We start from the raw sequence: 23491 nt of genomic DNA, 5'->3' as shown, positions 1-23491 counted from the left end.
ATCACTGTAGGGATATACATTCTGAGAATATTTAGCAGAAAGGGCAAGGTTAAAAAAGACAGCCTATGATCAAATGCTGACTGCCAACAGTTTTGTTTAACATGGGAGACAGAGGCAGGTTGGAGAAAGGGGGTAGGATCAAAGTAGTATGGGGGAAAAATTAAAATAAGAATAAAAATAGTAAGGGACAATATAGCTTAGAGAAACTTTCGGCTCACTTATCAATCCGACACAAAAGACCAGAAAGACCAAGCAAGGTGGAAAAAGTAGCCTTCATTACGGAGATGAGTCGGTTCCCAGTTGAAGTGCGCATGTTTATACACAACAGAAAAGGACAACAGCCGAACACAGGCGTAAAAATTATAATAATAACTTAGGCAACAGCCGGCTGAGCAAGAGAAAGTCATCCCGACTTGTTAACTTTAAGCATTAAGTGTGAATCTTTGCAGTTATTCGTTCCAACACAAAGTACCATTACATAATGCGCCGTTATTATCGCAGCCCCATTGATGCAGTTTGTAGCCGTCTGAGATAATTGATTGTACCATTACTAATTAACCTCTTTTAGCCTTTGCTGTATTTCCTAACTGATAGTATGTTAATTGGTTTGATGAGGTTCTTCCTCTTCCAGATTGACACTTGGCTCTCTTTTAACCCCAGCAAAGAGCGGTAGCTAGATCTACATGAAACCACTGACAAATATATAAAAAAAATATAAAACCGTTTAGAAAATTGTATATCCAATATAGGTATTGTATGTAAGGTTTTTCTGTGACACCAAATCAAAAAAGATCAGAATAAGGAAAACTGAATTGGAATTATCACATTTAATTTGCACAATCACAGAAATATATATTAAATAGTACTCCTCCAGCAGAATCCTGAATTGAAATCCATTTTTCAAAAGATAACAGATTTTTTTATATTTAAATTTTGAAATCTGACACAGGAATAGCCATATTCTTTATTTCCCAGGTGTCCTCAGCCATGTGACCTGTGCTTTGATAAACTTCAGTCACACTTTACTGCTGCGTTGCAAGTTGGAGTGATATCACCTTTTAGGGCTCTGGCACACGGGGAGATTAGTCGCCAGCGACAAATCTCCCTGTTTGCGGGCGACTAATCTCCCCGAGTTGCCATCCCATCGGCGAAAATGTAAGTCGCCGGTGGGATGGCACACGCGGCGGCGTGATTTCGGCAAATTGCCAAAAATGCCTCGCGAGGCAACTTCGGCGATTTGCCGAAATCTCCTGCGCAGCGTGTGCCATCCCACCGGCAACTTACATTGTCGCGGGCAACTAATCTCCCCGTGTGCCAGAGCCCTTAACCCACAGCAGCCAATAAGCAGAACAATGGGAAAGTAACAAGATAGCAGCTCCCTGATTTGACTGAAAATGTAATTATACTGTGGATTATTTCAGTTCTGTTACAAGGGGTGTAAATGGCCAAACATTAAAATTGTATGTAATTCTGCATGGAATGCTGAAATGCACCTTAAGGTCAGACTCCATGAATGCAGAGGGTCTGACCAGTTTGTGTGTCTCATTGCAGACCTGAGGTGGGCCGATGACATGGGGGCACAGCAATGACATTGGGGGAGGACTGATGGCTTATGGGGGAGGGGCCATAATATGTAGGGGTAGAGCTGTGACAGGAAGGTAATGGTCAGGTATATGTTCAGGTTTCGCAAAGGAGAAATATGGACCCTTTTGAACTGAACAGCCCCAAGAAAAACAAGTGGCAAAAACTACTCTGGTTGCTGGGGTCCAATTTACCCTAGCAAACAGGCAGTGCTTTGAATAGAAAGATAACTAATAATATGCAACAATAGAATTGTAGTCTCACTATCTATGCTTATCTGTCTGCATGGGTTTCCTCTGTTTTTTCCCTACCAACAAGATATGAAAAATGTTTATTGGCTTCTGATAAAAAATGACCATGTAGATTGTAAGCTCCATCAGGGCAGGGACTGATGTGAATGATGTTTAACTCTGTAAACCACTGTGCAACATGGTGCCCTTATATAACAAATAAGAAATATTCTTTGATGGGATGCCCTTAGCAGGGAGGATTTTTTTTTTAAGTAAAGCAGACAAGAAAAAGCAGATAAAATGGCAGCTTGGCAACTGGAAGACCAATGAAGAGGTTATGTCCTGATACAGTAGAGAGAAGGGAAAGTGGGGTATACAGAGGCCAGGGCTAGGAGGTCTCTATTGTATGTAGGTGTGAAAACTTCAATTCAAATGGAGCTGCTCTTCATAGCTAAGGGGTCAAGTATTTCAAGCTCATTCTGCTTACTAGACTGGTCATGTAAGGCAGCAGCCATGCACTTTAAACTAAACCAAAGTTTGTCCACAGACAAACCTGGTTCCATTGAATAGTGAAGGAAGCAATAAGCAGGTGCAAGCATGTGAGTCTCTGCAGGTTGTTTTGTGAAATAACTGTGGCACACAAGGGGATTAAAGGTAATTACGAAAAAATGTACAGGAATAAAATTACAATGCAGAATGGATGCAGGTGTAAGCAATAACCCACATATCTTCCATATAGCCTACGCTAAATGTGTTTTATAGGACTGCTTCATTAAAAAAAAAAAAAAAAAATCAGATGAGTATTAATCAGTGAAGTTGCTATTGTAATGAAGTTATGAATATTTTTACATTTCCCTACTTTGCTATGATGAACTAATATTGCAGCTAAACTACCATACAGCAGATCTGGGGGGCAGCAATGGGGAGAGGGGGCCTAGACGGTCACTAACTGTGCTGTTATGTAGAAGCTCCTCTGCAGCTGCCCATTACCAATGTGTACAAGGGAACTGTATGTACGGTGTTTGCAGATAATTAAATAATGACAGACATATGGCAAGTCATCAGAATAAAGTGGTATGTCCATCCAATCTTGACCCCCACAGTAAGACACTTTGCTGCTCCAGGAGTAAAGGTGACAATACATGGGCAGACTTCAAACCGGGTAAGTCAGCTTATCTGCCCATGTATGGGGCCCTCCAATAGGCCTGCCTGACTAAAATCTGGGCAAAAATCATCCATGTGTGCATTGGGCAGGTTTAAAAATCCTGACTAATATCCTTGTGCTATGGAAAGCAGTCAGTGGACATGTTTGAAGTTTTGGGTGAGCAGCTTGCCCTGCCCTGGGCGCAGTAAGCCCAAGGCCTGGCACTGGTGGCATAATGATCCCTACCTTAGTACCCAAGGCCAGTGCAGTTTTCAACAAAGAATAGGCTCAGCCTGTGGTTTGAGGTTAATGATAATTACTAAATTGGTCAACCTTAAGTCATTCATATAGCAATATAATGAACAAAAATATTAATTTGATGAGTGATCGATAAAAAGGAGGTTCTTTTAGCGCACACACAGCATCTCCCATTCAATCCAGCTCTATACAATTCCAGTCTTCTTTTTAATCAGCCGGCCGCTGTTCTCATTTGCACTGAACTTCAGCCATAGCTTGATGTATAAAACAAAAAGCAATATCAAAGCAGTTTGTATCCTTGTATTACTCCCATCGCACCCACAGTTTTCTTGCCATTCTTCAACACAAGGAGCTATTATAATAGATGAACACAGAGCTGCTTTTCTTTCATGATACAAAAAAAAAACCAAACAAACAAAAAAGGGGCTAAGTGTTTACATAAAGTTCATGCAGGAGTGCTGTGCAATGTCCAGACTGAGAGCAATCCAGAATCTCAGGCTTTATGGTTGTGATCAAAGAATAAATCTGGTCAGCTTTCAGATTCACTGAAGCAACTAGGCCAGCCTGTTTTGGCAGAAAAGGCAAAAAATGACCGCTTCAATCATGAATCATCCTTTAAAATCTTGTTTGCTAAAGGGATGACTGCTTTAATGATCATTTCCTCAAAAGACAATTCTGCAAAAGGGTATAAACTCAGGTTTGACACAAACATCCCACCATGGAAGGTAAAACATAAGATGAGGGATATTATAATACTTATCATTTAATCTGAACAGATATAACAAAATGCAAGTAACAATTTTGTATCAAAATAGGTAACAATGATGTGTGGGAAAAGTTGTTACATCTGCAAGAAGTGTGCCTATATAATATGCACTAAGTAATAATATAGCACAGGTGGTGGCCCAATGAGCAAAGCTCCATGTTTTTTTGCACTTTGCTTTCTGTTGTAATTGTATTGGTGAGCCACACAAGCATGAAAAAAAGTTGTTTGGGGACGCCAAATAAGGACTGACTATTTGGTAGCCCATGTGGCTTGCTGGCTCTGCTTGGAGCAAAACCGTGTTTTCTGTGCTTCCAAAACTTGTCCCCAAGCCAGAAATTTAAAAAGGGCCACCTGCTTTGAGGCCACTGGGAGCAACAACAAATGAGGTGGTGAGCAACATGTTACTCGCAAGCCAATGTTTGGGGATCACTGGTGCAGAGCATAACTTACTTTCAGTGCCGAGACACTGAAGGCCAAATTGATACTCCTAAAATAGCCAACAATAGGATATACCTATCCTTCTTAGTAGTATAAATGCATGTGTGTTTGGAAGGTACAACGTCTAGTGAGTCAGTATAGTAGTGTGACCTACACCATGAAGACAAAAGAAAGTTTCTTCTGCAACCCTCCATGTCAGTACACATGGGCAGCATTGCCTGTCCAATAAGATTATTTTTTTTGTCCTACTGGACAGGGAAGGTAATATCTCCCTCCTCACCCTTGTTTTATTTTTTTTACTTCTGTGTTGACAAAGACAGATGATTCCCAGGTAATAGAGAAAAATTTAACTGATGCCCCCAATATGCACAATGTTCAAACTGATGCCTATTGGAAAGAAATGCAGGTGTGGGCATACCCATGATCCTAGCCTTGTGCTAAAATAGCCCTGTGGTAGGCCCAGCTATGCACAGTACAGGTGTGGGTATTCACACATTTCTACCTGTCAGCTAACTTATCTTAGAAATTATTTGGATTTAAGGGCCATGGGTATGGATATCGGCTAGTGTCAGCTAAACCTGAATCCAGTGAGTATGATTCCTCAGTATCTAAAACACTGAGTGCACTGGGAAGCCTGCATGCTAGTTAGCTAGTTATGCTCCTTGGCCGAATGCTGTCTGGGTTCTTGCTGGAGGTTTCATCCTGCCGACAGTCACTGCTATCTTGTAAGGTGCATGAGGCTTCTTTGCTCTTGCTGTGTGATATCTAATGTTTTATTTGTGAGCCTCAGTCCTCTGTGCAGACACAGTAGGTGTTTGTGCTCTTTATTACACCAGGTGCTTCCGGGATTGGCTGGGGGTTTGCTGAAGCAGTATGGTACCTCTTTCCTCTCTTTTTATTTTTCAGCACTTATCAGGCAGTTTTCCTTTTTCTGTTGCACATTTTCATTGGATATAGGTTTTCTCTTTAAAGACTTCATTCCTATCTGGTGAGTTAGTTGTGAGCCTAGTTGTAGATAAACTACTCCTACTGAGTTTTGTTGGTTGCCTGGTCCCCACCCTCCTTATGGGTGGATGGGCAGGCATTAATCATTACGGCTCAGCATTTGGCTAAGATTTAAACTCTGGAATGGAATTTTGTTGTCTTTTTGTTAGGGCCCTTGGCCCGCATCACCGCTGGCCCCTGCTATGGCTTTTGGGCTCACATGGCCGTTGTTGTGTGTTTGGGCTGCGTGGCTGCTGGCCCTTTCCGTGGCTTTTTGGCTAGTGCAGCAACATGTGTTTCTTGTGAGTTGCCTGGCTTGTGTGCCAGTGGCTACATGCTTTATGGCTGATGATTACATGCTTTATAGACTGGCTAGGAGATTTCATCATCATCATCAGTTGCTTGCACAGTACTTGAACTTGGCGCCAGTGCTTGCTGGTTCGGTAGCTTCCAGTCATCTATGGGATGTTGGCCTTGTTGTTTGGCCTTTTTAGCCCCTGTTGGTTTTATTGGAAGTTTTATTTCCCACTCCTTACTGTTTTGGGGGCAGATCTCATGTATACTGACATGGAGGGAAGCAGAAACAAAATAATTTCAATAACTTTCCTGATGTACATTCCATTTCTTCTAATCCCGAAATGTCAGTACAGGGTTTGCAATCCCTATGTTTGCTTTGTGTACTGCTCTGGCAAATGTGGTGTGTAGGAAGTCAGATTGTTTTACAGAACAGGATTCATTTTAATGGGCTATGGCAGTGCTGTCCAACTTCTGAGGTGCCGAGGGCCGGAATTTCTCTTGCATACATGGTGGAGGGCCGCTAATGGAAGCCAGTTTTGAACACTCCCCTTTTAAACCACACCCACTTCAAACCACACCCATTTTATCACAATGGTGGTAGTGCAGCAAAAAGCCAAATGCTTCGTCCTCACTCACACCATCATTCATATGTGAAAGAATTATATTATGTCATATTAAGACGTACCCTTAAATCCATATGCCTCCTCCTCCCCTGTGGATAGCAAAGCAACCACCAGCATATAATTACACACCTTAGTGACCATTTTATCGCTATTTCCAACTGCTAACAAACTCCCAAAACAGACCCCTGCCAGGTTCACCTTCTACAGGCAGCATAGGGTAGGCAGAGTATGGCACACACAGGCAGCACTCTGCCTGCCCTATGATGCCTGTGTGTGCCATACTGTGCCCTATGCTGCCTGTGTGTGCCATGCTCTGCCTGCCCTGTGCTGCCTGTGTGTGCCATGCGCTGCCTACCCTACCCTGCCTGTGTGTGCCATGCTCTGCCTGCCCTATGCTGCCTGTGTGTGCCATGCGCTGCCTGCCCTTCCCTGCCTGTGTGTGCCATACCCTCCCTGCCCTATGCTGCTTGTGTGTGCCATACCCTCCCTCTGCCCTATGCTGCCTATGTGCCATACTCTGCCTACCCTATGCTGCCTACACACAGGCAGCATAGGCCAGGCAGTACATACAATGAGGTGTGAGCAAGAGAACAATATGGGTGATTACAGCTTGAGGTGTGAACACTGCAGGGGGTAAACAAAGAGATTAGAAGGTGTGAACAGTACATGGGATTACATGTTTAAACAATACAGGGGGATTACAGCCTGAATCTGAGGTGAGAACCATGCATGGGGCCAGTTAAGATCAGTACTGATACCATTTAAAGCTTACACAAAGGTAAGCCATCAAAGCAGCCAGACAGGTGGTGGGCCACACAGAGGGGGGTTGCGGGCCGCCAGTTGGACAGCACTGGGCTATGGTATAGGTCCTACCTCCTGTCTGGGAAAGGCAATGCTGTCCATGCATACTGACATGTCAGGACTAGAAGAAACTGAATTTATTTAAGAATGCAAGTAAAATTCTCTTTATATCCATGAAAAGTTAATTGAAAAGGACAAGTCAGGGGATTGATACAATAAAATTGCCACTAAATATCACTTAGAGAACAGTTAAATTAATCATTAAGAGACATAAATCTGCCATGAACAGACTTGCTGCCAAAAGTGAGTGACCATGAAGGAGGACACTAGTAAGGTGGGCCACCAAAATACCTATGATAACTGGGAAGAAGTTGAAAGCCTCAGTGGCTGAGACTGAAGAGACTATACATACAAATATTAACAGGTGAGAATGACAAAAAGAAAGCCTCTAATAACTAAAACTCACATGATATCTCACCTACAGTATGGCAGAAGGCCTGTGCAAGACAGATGATAGCTGGAAGGAGGCTCTATAAACTGATGATACTGGAATTGAGCTTTTATGCCACTCAGACATATTTGTCTTCCAGCAAGACAATGAGCTTAAGAATAAAGCCAAGAATGGCTTAAACACAACATTAATGTCCTGGAATGGCTGAGCCAGAGTCCAGAACACAATCCAACAGAGGATTTGTGGTTGGACTTGAAAAAGGCTGTTCACTCTATCCCCACACAACCTGACAGAGGTTGAGCAGTTTTACAGAGAGGAATGGGGAAAATTTGCACCGCGCGGATGTGCAAAGCTCAAGGCTGGAATTGCTGCAGAAGGTACATCTAGTAGATACTGGGGTTCATTTATAAACACTGGACAAATTTGCACCTGGACAGTAACCCATAGCAACCAATCACAGATTAGACTTTTTCAACTAGCTGAAGGTAGAACAATGAAGCAAACACCTAATTGGTTGCCATGGGTTATTGCTCAGGTGCAAATTTGCCCAGTTATTATAAATGACACCCACTGTCTGGAAAGGTGATATTTAAGACATTAATGCCAGACAATTCGCACAAGTCCTTCCATATATAAACCTCATGCAGCATAGGCATGCTAAAAGCCGAGTACAAACATACAGTATTGTTTGATACAGTTTAGTGTTTATTGTATGTTATGGAAGTTACACTTGAATTTCAAAAAGTTAAAACATATAAAAGTGGTTAAGGGGGAAAAAAAAAAAACAATGTATCAACATTTGATAAACGCATAAGAATGTCTTATATCATACCATATAACAGGGTACAATGGTAGTGTTAATGCCAAGAGGTCATGGCGAAGGTTAGTCTTAAAAAAAAAAAAATTATACTATGCTTTGTACACACAACATTTGATGTTGCTTAAAAACCTCAAGGAGGACATCTGTGTTGTAAATACTGAGAAGTCTGACAATAAGATTTGTGAAATTTTAAACTTTCACGTTACTAGTGTTTTTTCTTTTTTTTGCAAGCGTTTTGGGCGAGTGGAATGGAGTGGAGGGGTAGTTACATGGTTCAATTACTTCACGGAAATCACAGAATCACCTACCCAAATTGTCATCAGTAAGAACATAAAAGAAAGGTATAGATTAGAATTTCTCCTGTATGAAATAATTTACACGAAGATGTCACCTATATCACCATCTAAAATAATCACTAAATACATTTTTTTCTTTGAAATAAACAAGCAATAATATTTAGAATGATCAGATATCAAAACAGAGCAAAAGTAGCGCAGCTGAAACCATTTTTCATGATTTTTTTTTCCTTAATGTAACCGTTCAAAAACAAATAGTTTTTTTTTTTTTTTTCCTTAGTGAAGTGCAACCAACCAAGCTTATCTGGCAGGACAACTGCATCAAGAAACCACTGGTCAAAAAGACAATGGAATAGGGATAGAGTTTTAGTCACAAAACAGTTTTTCTTTTTTTTGTTTGTTTGTTTTGTTTTTCCAAACTATTCAGTAAAAGTACTCCACCACAGTTTCTGGGAGAAAACTGAGGCATTCTAATTGTGCGCCGGTTTATTCCACAAAGTAAATATTTATGCAGAGGATGTGACACTCTGTTTGTAAACCGCATGGTATGCATTTCTCAGTAAGACGTATGGGAAGCAGGACTCCAGCAGATCCATGGTCAGGAATGGTGATTCTTGAACAATCTGACAAGAGGGAGACAAAACATTTGCTGGGTCACCAACTGCATTCTGGGAAGCGTCACAGTGCTACTAGAACAGTGCCATCTTAACCTGCAGCCCTCAGGATAAACTAAAACTGGGGCTTCTGCACTTGGACCCCTTGTTCCATATGGCGAGCTTTGAACTTTGTGCAAAACCTCAGAACCTTAATTATCTCTAGATGCATCCACTTCCTGAAGTCAGTATAAGGGTGAAGACACACTGAGCTACTAGTAGCAGCTACTTTTTCATGGCTACTAAACTCCAGAAAATACCCTGCCATAGACAATACTAAGAATTGACTCTGCTAAACCACACATAGCGACAGTTATCAGTAAATGATCAGCATTGTCTATTTTAGTAGCCACGACAAGTAGCTGCTACTAGTAGCTCCGTGTCTTCACCCTAAAGGGCCACACACTATATGTGCTTGCTTGGAGAGGTCGCCAAATGACTGCATTACAATGATGGGTATTGGAGCCGCCGAAGCAAGGACCGCATCAATGTAAGGATCAGATACGCAAATTAAACCTGCCTGATTGGATATCTGGCTGAAAAACGGCCAGATGTCAATTTGTCTGAAGGAACCAAATCGGCAGCTTAATTCTGTCCGAGTATGGCCACCTTAACAGCTTGATATCTCAGAATTGAAGTTTTTTGCCTTTGCTTCTTGTTTAAACAAGTGAATCTAGATGTACAGGGGCCAGTTTAGTAAAATAGGTGCTAAATTGCACTGCACTTTCCCATAGAAACCAATCAGATGTTTTATTCTATTTCCTAACTGATAAATTGCGGATTGGTTCTAAGGGTAATGAAGCACAGACCTAGAAAATGCACTGCAAGCAATTAGTGCTCTTGAAACAAGTGCAAAAATGTATAAACTGTCTCAACAACAGAACTAAAAGTACTTTAAAAGATTTGTACATTAAAAGTACACTAAAAGATTTGGAACTTACCATATCTAGCAGCAAATAAACAGATTCCCTGTTTCTTGTAGTAGTTTTGTCAGTCTCTTGGCCAATCTTTAGCAGGCTGGAGGATGCAAGCTGTAGCCAAAGAAGGTATAAAGTATTAATCATCTTTATATCAACAAGATGTCATAAAATACCTGCAAACATACCAGTTGTTTGCCCCACAATAGTACAGTTAGTTGTTGCAGGAAAAAAATGATGAGCTGAGGGATCACAGAGTAAAACAGATTTAGGTTCAGATTGCAGCAAGGTGTTAAACTGCCCCAATTTAGTCCATAAAAAATGGACATAGTTTGAAATAGTTTGAACAGGCTTAATCAAGCAAACCTAACTGCTGACTTAGTGAACTAATTGCTAAATGGTTTCTTGAAGAAGGACTCAAACAAGAGATGAAATGTTGGTAAATTTTATAGACTAAAGTGCCTTAAAAACATGGATATGAGCATAGACTGCCATTATTGTATGTATTATATCCTTTTGTTTTAGACAGATGGATACATATAATTTCTATATAAATGCACACACATACCGCCAAGAACTCTTTCAGACGATCTTCGATGCTCCCTTTGTGAATGGTAAATAGTGCTGCTGCAATTTGGTTAATTGCCTTTGCCAAGCAGTGTATGTTGTTGCAATGACCTAAAAGAAAAACAAATCTTAAATTTCATTGCATACTACTGAGCCATTTTAATACATAAAAAAGTGCTTCATACTGAACAACAGTAGTATTAAGGCAGAAAACTGCAGCAAGCAGTCTGTTATATGTCTGCCAATATAAAAAAATCAAAAATTGTTAAAATAAAAAAAAGTGCTTCATCCATGGTGCCTCATCTTTCAGATCTCTGAAGAAAGCGGCTCACAAAGCACCATGGTCAGCCAGAGAATGGATAAAACTCGAACTTTATTTACATTCTTAAAAACCCAGAATGATGATGCCTATGATAAAGTGCGGGCACGCACGAAACGCGTCAGGCGTTCTGGGTTTTTAAGAATGTAAATAAAGTTCGAGTTTTATCCATTCTCTGGCTGACCATGGTGCTTTGTGAGCCGCTTTCTTCAGAGATTTGAGTTTGCTCCCTTGGGCTACGGGTTCGGGGATCCAAGCACCCGAACCAAATTTCGGCATCAGTGAGTGTGTGTATATTTATGTGATCTTCACTGCATGTGTACTAGCATTTGAAATATTTGGCGAGTGACCTGGGGTATATACACCCAGGTCAATACCTGTTTTAGGTAAAGATTTTTGTCTTTAACTTTGATCTCTTTTATAAATTGTCTAACCTCATCTTTCATATGCGTGAAAGTTTTGGAAAACTATAAATTTGCAGGTGTTTTTCGCAAAGGTTAACTTGGCTAAGGAAAAAAAACTCAAAGCAAGAAGAATAAAATCAGTGAGCCAAGAAGGAAGCATGTAAGAGATTAGAAGAAAAGGAAAAACTTAGCAAATTTTTCCAGCCTCTAATGCCATGGCTGATCACTGCAGCATAACAAATGGATTATCAGGAGGTTGTGGATATAAAAGCGACTCTCTTCCAGAAAGCAACATACTCATAACTTTTCAGGCAACAGAAATCTCTGCAGGCTAGAAATATTACACAGCACTATACAGACATTGTATAAGAACCCCAAAAACCTCTGTTTAGCAGAGTAGACTGGTAGGTTGCATGATTCAGAACTCTCAGCACCAACCCATTACTATTCCATATAGGCAAATGTGTTGACAATAAATAGCAAAACTGCCACTAAAACAGTCAATCTCACAACAATACTATATATTTTTTTCAGCACACAGAAATATTAAAATGACCTTTCAAAGACCAGTAGGGAAAAGATCTGGCACCACAGAGAATAGAGATAAAACAGATTTCACTGAAGTTTGGGTCACACAGACAGCATTATTTATTTAAAACGGATTAAGGGAGATATCAAATCTTTAATATACTTTAATAAGATATGGGGTATTCCCCTGTACCAAGTACTATCCAGTGTCCCAAAAAGCACTGCTAAATTCTAAAGATCTCAAACAAAAAAGTCATTGATGCTTTACAATTACCCAGAAACAAGTACCTCTAGCGAGCACCCACAATAAATCTAAAGGGCTAGAGAGGTTCAATTCACACATTACTGTATATAAATGTTGCCAAATTTTCCTGTTTCCATGGAGGCACCTAACTCTTCCATCTTAATGTGGCAGGAACAAGCCAAAGAGAAGTTAAGGATTTAAAAAAAAAAAAATACAATCTATTTATTTCCAAGTAGAAACCAAGGTTTCCATCAAGTCCAGTAAAGAGAAAGTACTTTAGAAGAATTCATAAGGAACAGCGTACAAACTTGAAAGCACCATTTATATTTAGCAAAGATCTCAGAAACCCAACTTTTTACATAATGTTTCAAAAATATCCAATTTTTTTTTCCATTTCATTTTTTGCCCCTTTTTAGTGCAGGGCAAAACATAAATTACATTAAAAGGCCAAAAAGGTTATACTGCATGAAATAACCTCCAGATAACAGATTGAACAAATTTAATGGCAAAATAAAATGATCCCCTCCATAGAGAAACATTATGTAAGGCTTTTACACTACCTTCAATTGCAGGGCTGTATTGCGACATGACGTTACTAGCCAATGTTGGCAAAGAAACAGCCACAAACACCATAAGCAGACAGGCTATTTTGTATTCTTCCTCTGGGCTGATGGTTTCTGTAAAAAAGAAAAAAAAAACATAAAAATTTTGATGTAACCCTTTTCTTTAAATTTTAAAGCAAACATATTAAAAAAAAAAAAGTTTTAAACTTTTTTAGGATTGAGTTTTTTAGCCCAAAAAACTGAAGCACTGAACTTTTAAATACAGAAATATAATATAGGAAATCTGAATCACAGTGGCAGAAGATAAAGCATCTATATAAAAGGGGGTACTTATATGATGACAATAGCCCCTCTATAGTTATAGGGCAGCGAGTTCCAAATCACCATAAAATACATACCAGATTTTTGAGATGACAGTGCCACAACTAAGGCAGGGTCTATTTCACATGGCAATCCAGCTGCTGATGATAACTCATACACATTCATAGCCACCTAACAAAATAAAATTAAGCAGCAACATTACACCAATGGCCAAGTGTTATAGGATTTACTGTTGATAAATTGTCTTTACTCAGTAACCAAGGTCAGACTTAGGCAGAACACATAACAAGCGTTCCTTACTAGATGCTGCATCAGACTTAAGTAGTTTGGGCCCCACTGGGAACCTCTAGGGCCCCCATTATGAATAAACCTACCGCATGGAAGCCCATTTTGTTGCAATATAATTATAATCAAGAAAATAATCCCACTTAGAGACTCCAAATATTCAGTAGAAGCAGTGAATAAAACCAACTGTACCTTCATGTCTGTCTCTCTAGGAATGTGATCCTTAAAGTCTTCAACAGAGCTTACAAGAAAAGGAATGTGGTAAGACAAAACCTTTAAGAAGAGAAAACAAAATATATTAGAACTGGAAATGTGATTATAGTAGAAAAAGACAAAACCTGGATATACAATTGTTTCATATGAGTTGGTTTCTTGTCTTTCTGAGAATTCAGAATTCATGTAATGGTACGTAACACTGCACTGGGCCAGATGCTACAGGTCAATGTGCGAGATGACACGGCCAGATATTAAAACAACCCAATTTAGGCAATCCAAAAGTTAGCTAAATCTGGTCATAAACAAGTAAATATAAAAACAGAATATGCACTTGTATATTAGATATTGGAGTCTGCAGGACAATGTGGGTGAGGAATAAAAAAAAGTCTAAACACAAAAGTGCAAAATATGGCACTTAATTCTGCATTGAGAAAGGGTCAGATGTGTTTACAAGGAACAGGTCTTCATACTATATAAAACCTTTATACACATTTAGGGGCAGTGTGAGCTTACAGCTCACCACAGAAAAATTCACTCACTTTCTATTCATTCTTCTGGAATTTTTAGAATCATATTTATCAATGGATGAAATGTTAAGAGTTCACCTTTTGATAAATACACTTATAAATATCCCATAAGAATGAATATAAAATTGGTGATTTTTTCTGTGGTGAGCTCTAATCTCACATTTTGAAATCTGCCCCTAAATGTAAAAAGAAAGTTCCCTTCTCCCTTTTAATAACACTCATCCAACACATACAAAATAACATTTAACATTTATAAAGTGAACAAAGAAAAACCACTTACATCTCTTAGTGCTTCCTGTGCAAGAGATCGGAAAGACAATATAACTCCAATAATGGTCATCCTCTTCAAAACACTGTCAACGGCTGCTCGAAACAAAAACACATATAATCAAAAACACATATAATCAATTTAATAATCAGATGCCATGTAGTGGAGGCAGGCAGACCATGGAGAAGAAATACAGATTAAGGGCTGTTAGGACATATTTCAGGAACCAAACAAAAGAGCCCTAGAGATTTTATGGCCTTTAAGCTCAGTGCATCACTCTCCTTTGTGACAGTTTCATATAATCGTTATTTCTTTAATTAACGGTATCGGATCATAATATAATTATATATAATAATATATTTAAGGTTTTCTCCCACCTTCAATGAATTACTTACATGTAAGCCTTTTGAAAAGGGCTGCCATCTGCTCTGGTTTATCAAAACTTGTTCTCATCTGGGTTAAGACCTCCACATTTTCCACAACAAGTTTCTGAAAATTTTGACACATTTTTATTTGGAAAACAAAGAGCAGTTTTATTTTAAAAATAATGTAACACAACTAAAAGGTGAATACACACAGAGCTACTTGTTATGGTTACTAAACGCCAGAAAATACCCTGCTATAGAAAACACTGAGAATAGCCTCTGCTAAAACACACGTGGAGACATTCTCTATTTTTATAGCCGTGACCAGTATCTGCTACTAGCAGTTCATGTGTCTTCACCCTAACATATCTAAAGCTAAGAGAAAATAAATAGCTATGAAGAGAGAGGAGAAAGTGTAGGCAAAATAATTTTTTTATCTCTTCTGTTGCAGTGAAGCTCTAATGCAGTGGTCCCCAACCAGTGGCTCGTGAGCAACATGTTGCTCTCCAACCCCTTGGATGTTGCTCCCAGTGGCCTCAAAGCAGGCGCTTATTTTTGAATTCATGGCTTGAAGGCAAGTTTTGGTTGCATAAAAACCAGATGTACTGCCAAACAGAACCTTATGTAGGCTGCCAGTCCATATAGGGTCTATCAAATAGCCAATAATAGCCCTTATTTGGCACCCCAGGAACATGTTTTATGCTTGTGTTGCTCTCCAAGTCTTTTTACATTTGAATGTGGCTCACGGGTATAAAAGGTTGGGGATCCCTGCTCTAATGTAATGACTAATGGATAACAAGCTCTGCCTCTTCTGGAAAAGTACATGAATTCTACAGCTCTAAATCTAAAAAGTACAGGTATAGGACCGGTTATCCAGAATGCTCGGGCCCCGGGGCTTTCCGGATAAGGGATCTTTCCGTAATTTGGATCTCTGTGCCTTATGTCTAGTAAAAAATAATTGAAACATCATTTAAACCCAATAGTTTTGCCTCCAATAAGGATTAATTATAGCTTAGTTGGGATCAAATACAAGGTACTGTTTTATTATTACAAAGAAAAAGGAAATTTTAATTTTAAAAATTAGAATTATTTTCTTATACTGGAGTCTATGGGAGATGGCTTTTCTGTAATTTGGAACTTTCCGGATAAGGGATCCCATACCTGTACTTTCTGTCAGTGGACAAGACATGAGTGTGTAGTTAACATGTACATATACATTTGGTAAACAATAACCAAGGCAGCTGAGGATAGACAGCACAAATAATATACAGAAGGAAGTCAGCACAAAAGAGCAGTTAGTGTTTAGCCCAAATATCCCAGACTGGTCTAGGCAAAGTCTGCCAGTTTCATTACTGCATTGTTAAACTTCGGTAACCTTACTAAAACTGAGATATCACAGAAAGCTGAACAATGACAAATATTTTAATAATCCAGCACGAGATGAGGCACAAATAAGCAGAATAGGTAATTACAAGGGATTTTATCGACTTCAGTTGAAAGACAAACAAAATAAATTAAAAGTTGGCATATGCAGTGGTTTCATTAAGCCTACAATGACAGCATCTTGGCACACAAATATGTACTAATACCTGTACCTACATACAAAAGAACGTTCACATTGCATTTGGTCAAATTAAACTTCAATTAATTAAAAATAAAATTGTTCCCAAAAAAACTTTAGCGTCAACCTCTCTCCTCCTTTACAAGAAAAAATTCCCAAAAAATGAAAATCTGTCAGGTCACCCAGTTATTTCCAAAATGACATCAAGGAACCATTAACGTAGGGATTTTAGCATTGTAGTTTTTAATTGTCTGCCTTTTCAGTCTTTCTGCCTTTTCAGTGCAACAAGGGGTCTATAATTATGTTATATGATTAGCATTATACGGTTACCAGGGCCTCAATTACCTAGCAACCAGGCAGTTTGCATTACAAAAGGGGAGATGGAAAATAAAATAAAAATATGTATAAAGATAAGGCAAAATATGAAACTGAATAACAAAGCCAACTGTAAGTTAAGATATTAAAATACATAAGATATTAAAATACATATTTTGCATCAAGTAAAGAAAATCAAAAAAGTTCATTGCTTATCTGCAACATTAGAGGTGCGACAGGAGTTACACCTCTAATTTCTAAATATTTCACTTCCTATACCTGTGTATCTCTCCCTCTCTAATTCTCCTCACCACCCTCTTTTCTATTCTAGCTTACTTTCAATCTCTAACTTCCTCATATCCACCCTTTCCCAATCACAAACCAGCTCAGCAGGGTAAACACATGGCCTTCATAAGTAATACTATGTATAGTGGCCTAGGGTGGAGCCTGTGTATATGGTATACATATGTATATAAACGTATGTACCCACGTTTAAAATTACTATACAACATAAAATCAAAATTATATATTACCTTCAGCTCAGCCACCTGAGAGGAAATATGCCACATGAGGCTTTCACTGAGAAACTTCATGCCATATGGTCCCAGCAGCTCAGACAATGCCCTCATTTCTGTGAAATGAAGATAGATCAGTATTGTTATGGATGCATTTTAAAAAAAAAATCCAAGACCCCTGATTATCATTTAGAAATAAATATTTGATTCTGCATATTTATGTTTCAAATGTTGTTTAAATACACACCGAAATACATAGGCAGGGCTAGCCTTCATTCATAGTGATAAATGCATAAGGTTTATCATTAAGGCTGTACCCAGATGCCTTGGAAGAATGTGACCTTAAGACTTCAATGGAAAGTAAGGCTCACTAATTTGATGTTTTGCCACAAGACAATTTAATGGCATATGGTGAAATGTTTGGCATTGTAAATGACATGGCATTTTGACCTCTATGTCCACCAAAGCCAGGGTTTCCAAGTCATGGCCAAAAGCGTGGCTGCAGTACAAATGATAAGATCAATGCCTACACAGTGAAAAATTCTGTTGGGCTCACCAGAGATGTCGGAATACTCTTCTGCATTAAACGTCAGCTCATTCTCAGTTGGCAGGTTTACAAAAGCTTTCATTGCTGGGAAATATGCTATATGTCCATTGCTTACTTGCCTCAGTAGTGTTTCCAAATACCTTGAAGGAATAAATCGCAAGTTAATAATCTAAACACTTTCAGATACAAATGGAAAGCTGTTTCGCCTAGCTGACTGACATACACAACATGTAACAGTTTTTTCACATATGTCAAACGGCTACTTATTCATCTGTGAATGTTACTCAATGCAACACAAGCTTACCACTTCAAACTTTAGTATTACATGCATTAAACACCAAAGACAAGAGGTGATTGGAACTTTTCGTCAGGGACACCAGGTGTGTGAAAAATTCCTGTGAGTGCAACAGGGATTGTTTGTCCATATACTGCAATATATACAAGCTAGCCAAATACATCAAAGTCATCCCCAGACTGACCAGTCCTACATTTACTTTCTTCTGACTCATTTCCCCAAATATTTCCTCAATCAAGTTCATCAAATAATAATACAACTGTTTAGTCTGCTGCTGTTGTCCTGGTGCAAACAATGTTTCATTTAAAAGATATTATAGATATCACTAGGGTCACACTAAAACTCTGTCGTGACCAGATCTTATTTACTTGCTTCATTAAGGAATGAGCTACATGGATAAACAAAAAGCACTGGCACATCTCATTGCTGATGTCCTTTGGTATGATCCTTTAAACTAGCAGTTTCTTAGTGCCAGTTTTCTTTATCCATATAGCAGGAATTCCATGTCTGAAACCAGCAAGGAAGGCAAGCAACTCTAAGGAAATATCTGGATAAGAAACTCTTATGCTGAAAGCTTACCAATTAGTGTATAAACTGGTGATTGTTGGCTCTCCATGGCTGTCTAAATGTTGTGTTTGCTGAAGTAGAACATTGTTGAATACCCTTGTGATATCAATCTGCACGTAGTTTTCTATTGATTGGAGTACAGTCATATAGGCTCTTACACTTGTTAACAACTCAGAAGGTTTAGCAATCTCTTGAGTGACTTGATTGTACATGGTCATGCCAACAATAGACCTGTGGCAAAGAAAGACAGAACAGCACATACTGAGTAAGAATGCAAAGGCTGACAACAGAACAAAATGTTACTATATAGAAAGCTGTGAGCAAAAATGGACTTCTACTACATAGTAGGAAACTCCTGCACTGTATTTATTTTATAATTCATTGTCGCCAATACAGACTGTCAAGTAAATTCCCCATTTACTGGCTTGATGTGCTTAAACCTATAACCAGCACATCACCCTGTTCTTCAAATGAGCATATTCAAGGTTAGTGCATTTGGGTTGCAAACACAAAGCCACGCTACCATAATGGGACCCGTATGGGCCATGCCAATATCTATGAGCCTTTGTGTCTGTGGCAAGGGCTACATACCAGAGTACAGTTAGGGTTGCTCCTGCCATGAGACAAAAAGATGCCCCTGGAATTAATACTCCAGTCTCTAAAACCAAAATTTGTATTGCCCAACACTATATGAACAGTTTATTTATTTTTTTTTGACAGTCCCTTGACTGCTCCTGTCATGTTTTCTATTACATACTGAGGTAGCACCTGGGCTACTGAAAAAAAAAAATTTTTTTGGAGTGCATTGCTTTATTATAATATTATAAAATCTCTCTCTTCTGGTCCTAAGATTATTCATAAAGATAAATGTTATCTGTTGGCTACTATAAGCAAGAAAAAAAATTCTGTACATCTAGAAGCTCAGACACTTACTTGGTAAAGCGGATTTCCAAGTGCGACGTCAAATACTCTCTTGGGGTAAATGTGTGTTCCCATACAACCATATTTGGTGCATAGTTGATAGAGAAACAGAGCTCTGAAAGTGCAGTGTGCAATTTATCCAGGCTGACAGAAAGAGGAAAACACCAGTTATAAGTCTGTGACTTGTCCTAAGGCCAACTACAAGACCTTGTTAAAGGGCTAACACTAAACCTATATCATTATTCCAGAGAGTTTAATCGCCACCATGTCTAGCCATTTAATTTCCAGTCTCTGGCTCCAAAGTGCTCACTGCAGAAGAGTAGCATGGGCAATGAAAGCCAGGACCAGTATGGCTTCCAGAGCTCATGTTCTGCAATAAGCACCTAGATGGCAGAGAGCAGAATTTACAAAGCTCATCAGCTACAAGGGAGCAGGACCTTGTTCTGGCATGCGGATGTATATCTTGTTGTGGTGCATGGGTCCTATAATGTACCAATGATGTTGGTTCTCCTTTAAAATCCTACAAAACAGCAATTTCATACAATTTTTTTAAACTTCTAGTTAGAAAAGGTTGAGGACTCAATGCTCAGCAACCTTTAAGCAAGTTGAAAGTATGCTGGATGAAGTGTAGTCTACTCCAACACCATGTAGGTATTTACAGCAGTGCAGCCTGAAGAGGACCTAGGCAAATTCGACAATAGATAATTTTCCAGCTACAATTTAAAACCAACGACGACAAACTTTAAGAAAAGGGAATATGGCACTAAATGCTAACATAAGATGAAACAGAGGCTAAAAACAAAAACAGATCTAGTAAAAAAGAACCTTCTAATGATGCAGTCAGGGATTATATTTAAAAAAATATTATAAAAGTATAATTTTTTTTCCTCAATACTGAGACCCCCTGTCCCCTGTCTCAAACAAACACATCAATGGAGAGGAAAAAAAAACCCATCACATTCAAACAAAAAAATGAATTTGACATAATATTTTCATACACTCTGAACTAACAGACCATTGTACATACACATGAGAATTATTTTAGCGCAGAATGTGATGAGATATCTTACTTTGTTACCACAAGTCTATTCTTTCTCATGCTTTCAACTCCAGGTTTTTCCCTTTCTGGTTCTCCTTTCTTTCCGGTCTGCTTTTTTGACTTTTTGTTCACCGCTTGACTGATTGTTTTGGCACAGTGCTTTGGCAGCAACTACAGCAGAAAATCAAGCAAGAAAAATGTATCCCTGCAGCCATGGCAGCTCATTATAATGTTATAGCTCAGGTGGGCATTCACTATTGTGTTGCCTTTATACAAAAGTAAATGTCAAAAGTAAATACAAAGCAATAAAACAAAATCCTCAAACCCATGTATTATCATGCCACTTGAGCCATGAAGAGAACAATCGCTATACAGAAAAAAAATGTATATTACTGTAAATTGTGTATTGTAACTCGGCTATCTGTAACTTAGCTATAGGTGAATAAGGATTTGACTTGGGTGTTATTTAGTTGAGCTTAAACACCTGTTAACTAAAAAAAATTAGGCATAAAAACAAACCATGCATGTAGAAATGAATAATAAAAGTTATCCCCTGTGGCTATAAACATACCATCAGACCCTGCTGCAGTGGAGCTAAATCTATATCTTTAACATGAGCCCACAACCACATATGTAGCCATACACATCAGTAGCCAATAAGGCTACTAATATTATGAAAACCCACACAAATGCATAGAGAACTAAAGGTGGCTATACACGGGAAGATTTGCTCCTTTGGTGAGGTCGCTAAGCGAGTGGATCTTCACGCAATATGCCCACTTAAGGGTGGGCAATATCGGGCTGATTGTTTGGCCCTAGGGTCAAACGATCAAATTATGGTGGGCTTAGGCACAGTCGGATCAGGGACCGCATCAAACCTGCCCAATAGAGATCTGCCCAATTTTAGGCCAGATATCGGTCAGGTAGGCTTCACAAGGGATGCCCATACAGGAGCACATAAGCTGCCAAATCTATTTGAAGAACCAAAATCGGCAGCTGAAATCTGCCCGTTTATGGCCACTTTAAAGGAACAGTAACATCAAAAAATTAAAGTGTTTTAAAGTAATTAAAATATAATGTGCTGTTGCACTGCAAAAAACTGGTGTGCTGCTGTGTAGCCATGGGGGCAGCCATTCAAGCTGGAAAAAAGAAGAAAAGGCACAGGTTACATAGTAGATAAGCCCCATATAATGGGGGTTTATCTGTTATCTGCTAAGTTACCTGTGCCTTTTCTCCTTTGAATGGCTGCCCCCATGCCTACACAGCAGCTTACTTATATAAACTATAGTAGTGTTTCTGAGGCAAACACACCAGTTGTAGCAATGCAGGGCAACAGTACATTATATTGTAATTACTTTTATACACTTTAATTTTTAGGTGTTACTGTTCCCTTTAACAGTATTCCCCAGCGAGCAGCGAAGCACCACTATATATTGTGTAAACAGTACCCGCTGGTTGCTTAAAATTAGATGAGAGGCAAAATTTGCATTTTCCATGCTTTTGATTACACTACCACCCCCTTACCCTTCTAAATTTTCCCACATGGAGCAGCTTGTAAAGCCCTTTGGCCCATGATTGTTTGCAGAAAGGATATAGCCAAAAAAATTCAAGCCCACTTCATATGCCTAGGTGTATTTTATGGTACATAGTCTCCTGTCTCTGTTCCCATATTTGGAGAACATGTTACCAAAACACACTGAAAAGATTTAAGAATGACCTCACAAACGGCAATATAAAGTCAAATACAATCGAAGACCACTAAACTTGAAACACTGAAAAACACTTAAAACCACTAACATGAAACATTTATAGGAGGTTCAGGACAGTTCATTTCCACCTATAATTTGCCCCAAGGGCCTAGAGATTTCCTTCTAGAATAATGTTTCTATGGCACAAAACATGGCTCAAAAAGTATTAACCGTATTTAAAGAAAGGACTCTATTAAGGGTGAACTTTATGGAATGATGTCTTTCCGTAGCATCTAAAAATTTATTAGAATAGTTTTTTTTTAAAAAAAAAAAAAACCTATTATAGCCTTATAATTCTCCTCCTCTTCTCTGAAAGCCCTTCTGTCAGGATTAGGCTAAGTCCTTTGGAGCATGGTCCAGCAGGAGGGACAACATTAGAATGGACATCAGGTAAAATCTATTCTATATTACAAAAAAACAGCACTGAAATATTCTATATTTAGCAGCAGGACAACTGAAATATGTAGGTATAATGGACCTATGCACGATCTATGCTCTCTATATAAAACTTGGATAAGATCCTTAATCTAGAAGTGGCCATCTTGGATTATACTCATGTGACTGTTCCTTGACACTAATTCAATTCACATCAACAGTCTTCTTATGCTGAATTAACTACAGGAACATTACTGCCAAGTAGTAACCAAAACCCGTTCCCTGGCTGGAAACCAGGACGATCAGTAATGGTAACCTTAAGTGGGGATGTCAATTGATAAAAAGCAAGCATCATCACGGTGTACAGCACTGACATGTCAATATTCCAAATGATGTAATACGTGGCCTTTTTTTTTTTTACTTGGGAAAATAGTTTGTTGAAGACACTTATTAAGTAAAACAAATGAAGACAAAATTCATAGTATCATATATATCTCCATTTAACGTCTTTTCAGAGATTTAAAGAAAAAAAACCATTTCTAACTGTATAAGGCATTTACCTGATCACTAAGGGTACACTGTTCCGTGCAGATGTCTGTAATTAGATTTCGAGCTTGCTTTGCCATTTCATCCAAGAACATGTTACATAGTGACAAACTGCGGTCTCCAATGTGATGCCGCTGCAAGGGGGAGAAAAAATTGTTATTTTTCTTAAAATTAACAAGACCGCAGTATCCAGAAT

General features: G+C 38.9%; 1 protein-coding gene across 5 annotated transcripts in view; it reads right to left on the bottom strand.

Moving 5' to 3' along the window:
- Nucleotides 1-8260: 8260 nt before the first annotated feature.
- Nucleotides 8261-23491, bottom strand: part of nckap1 (NCK-associated protein 1) — a 67480-nt gene continuing 52249 nt past the window's right edge. For 4 of the 5 annotated variants that reach the window (XM_002932013.5, XM_004917910.4, XM_002932014.5 and 1 more), the window contains 14 exons: nt 23310-23429; nt 20658-20797; nt 19600-19731; nt 18679-18897; nt 17814-17944; nt 17276-17373; nt 14897-14990; nt 14514-14596; nt 13683-13763; nt 13283-13376; nt 12882-12998; nt 10828-10937; nt 10284-10373; nt 8973-9312 (listed from right to left, as the gene is read on the bottom strand). In XM_002932013.5, coding sequence (XP_002932059.1) covers nt 9196-9312; nt 10284-10373; nt 10828-10937; nt 12882-12998; nt 13283-13376; nt 13683-13763; nt 14514-14596; nt 14897-14990; nt 17276-17373; nt 17814-17944; nt 18679-18897; nt 19600-19731; nt 20658-20797; nt 23310-23429 — 1626 coding nt within the window. In that variant the 3' untranslated portion in view covers nt 8973-9195. Of the gene's footprint in view, nt 9313-10283; nt 10374-10827; nt 10938-12881; nt 12999-13282; nt 13377-13682; nt 13764-14513; nt 14597-14896; nt 14991-17275; nt 17374-17813; nt 17945-18678; nt 18898-19599; nt 19732-20657; nt 20798-23309; nt 23430-23491 lie in introns of all 5 variants that reach the window. The other variant, XM_004917909.4, reaches the window with a different exon arrangement.

Source organism: Xenopus tropicalis, chromosome 9, assembly GCF_000004195.4.
Source record: "Xenopus tropicalis strain Nigerian chromosome 9, UCB_Xtro_10.0, whole genome shotgun sequence".
In the NCBI taxonomy this organism is placed as follows: Eukaryota; Metazoa; Chordata; class Amphibia; order Anura; family Pipidae; genus Xenopus; species Xenopus tropicalis.
This window is presented reverse-complemented; position numbering and strand designations above follow the sequence as displayed.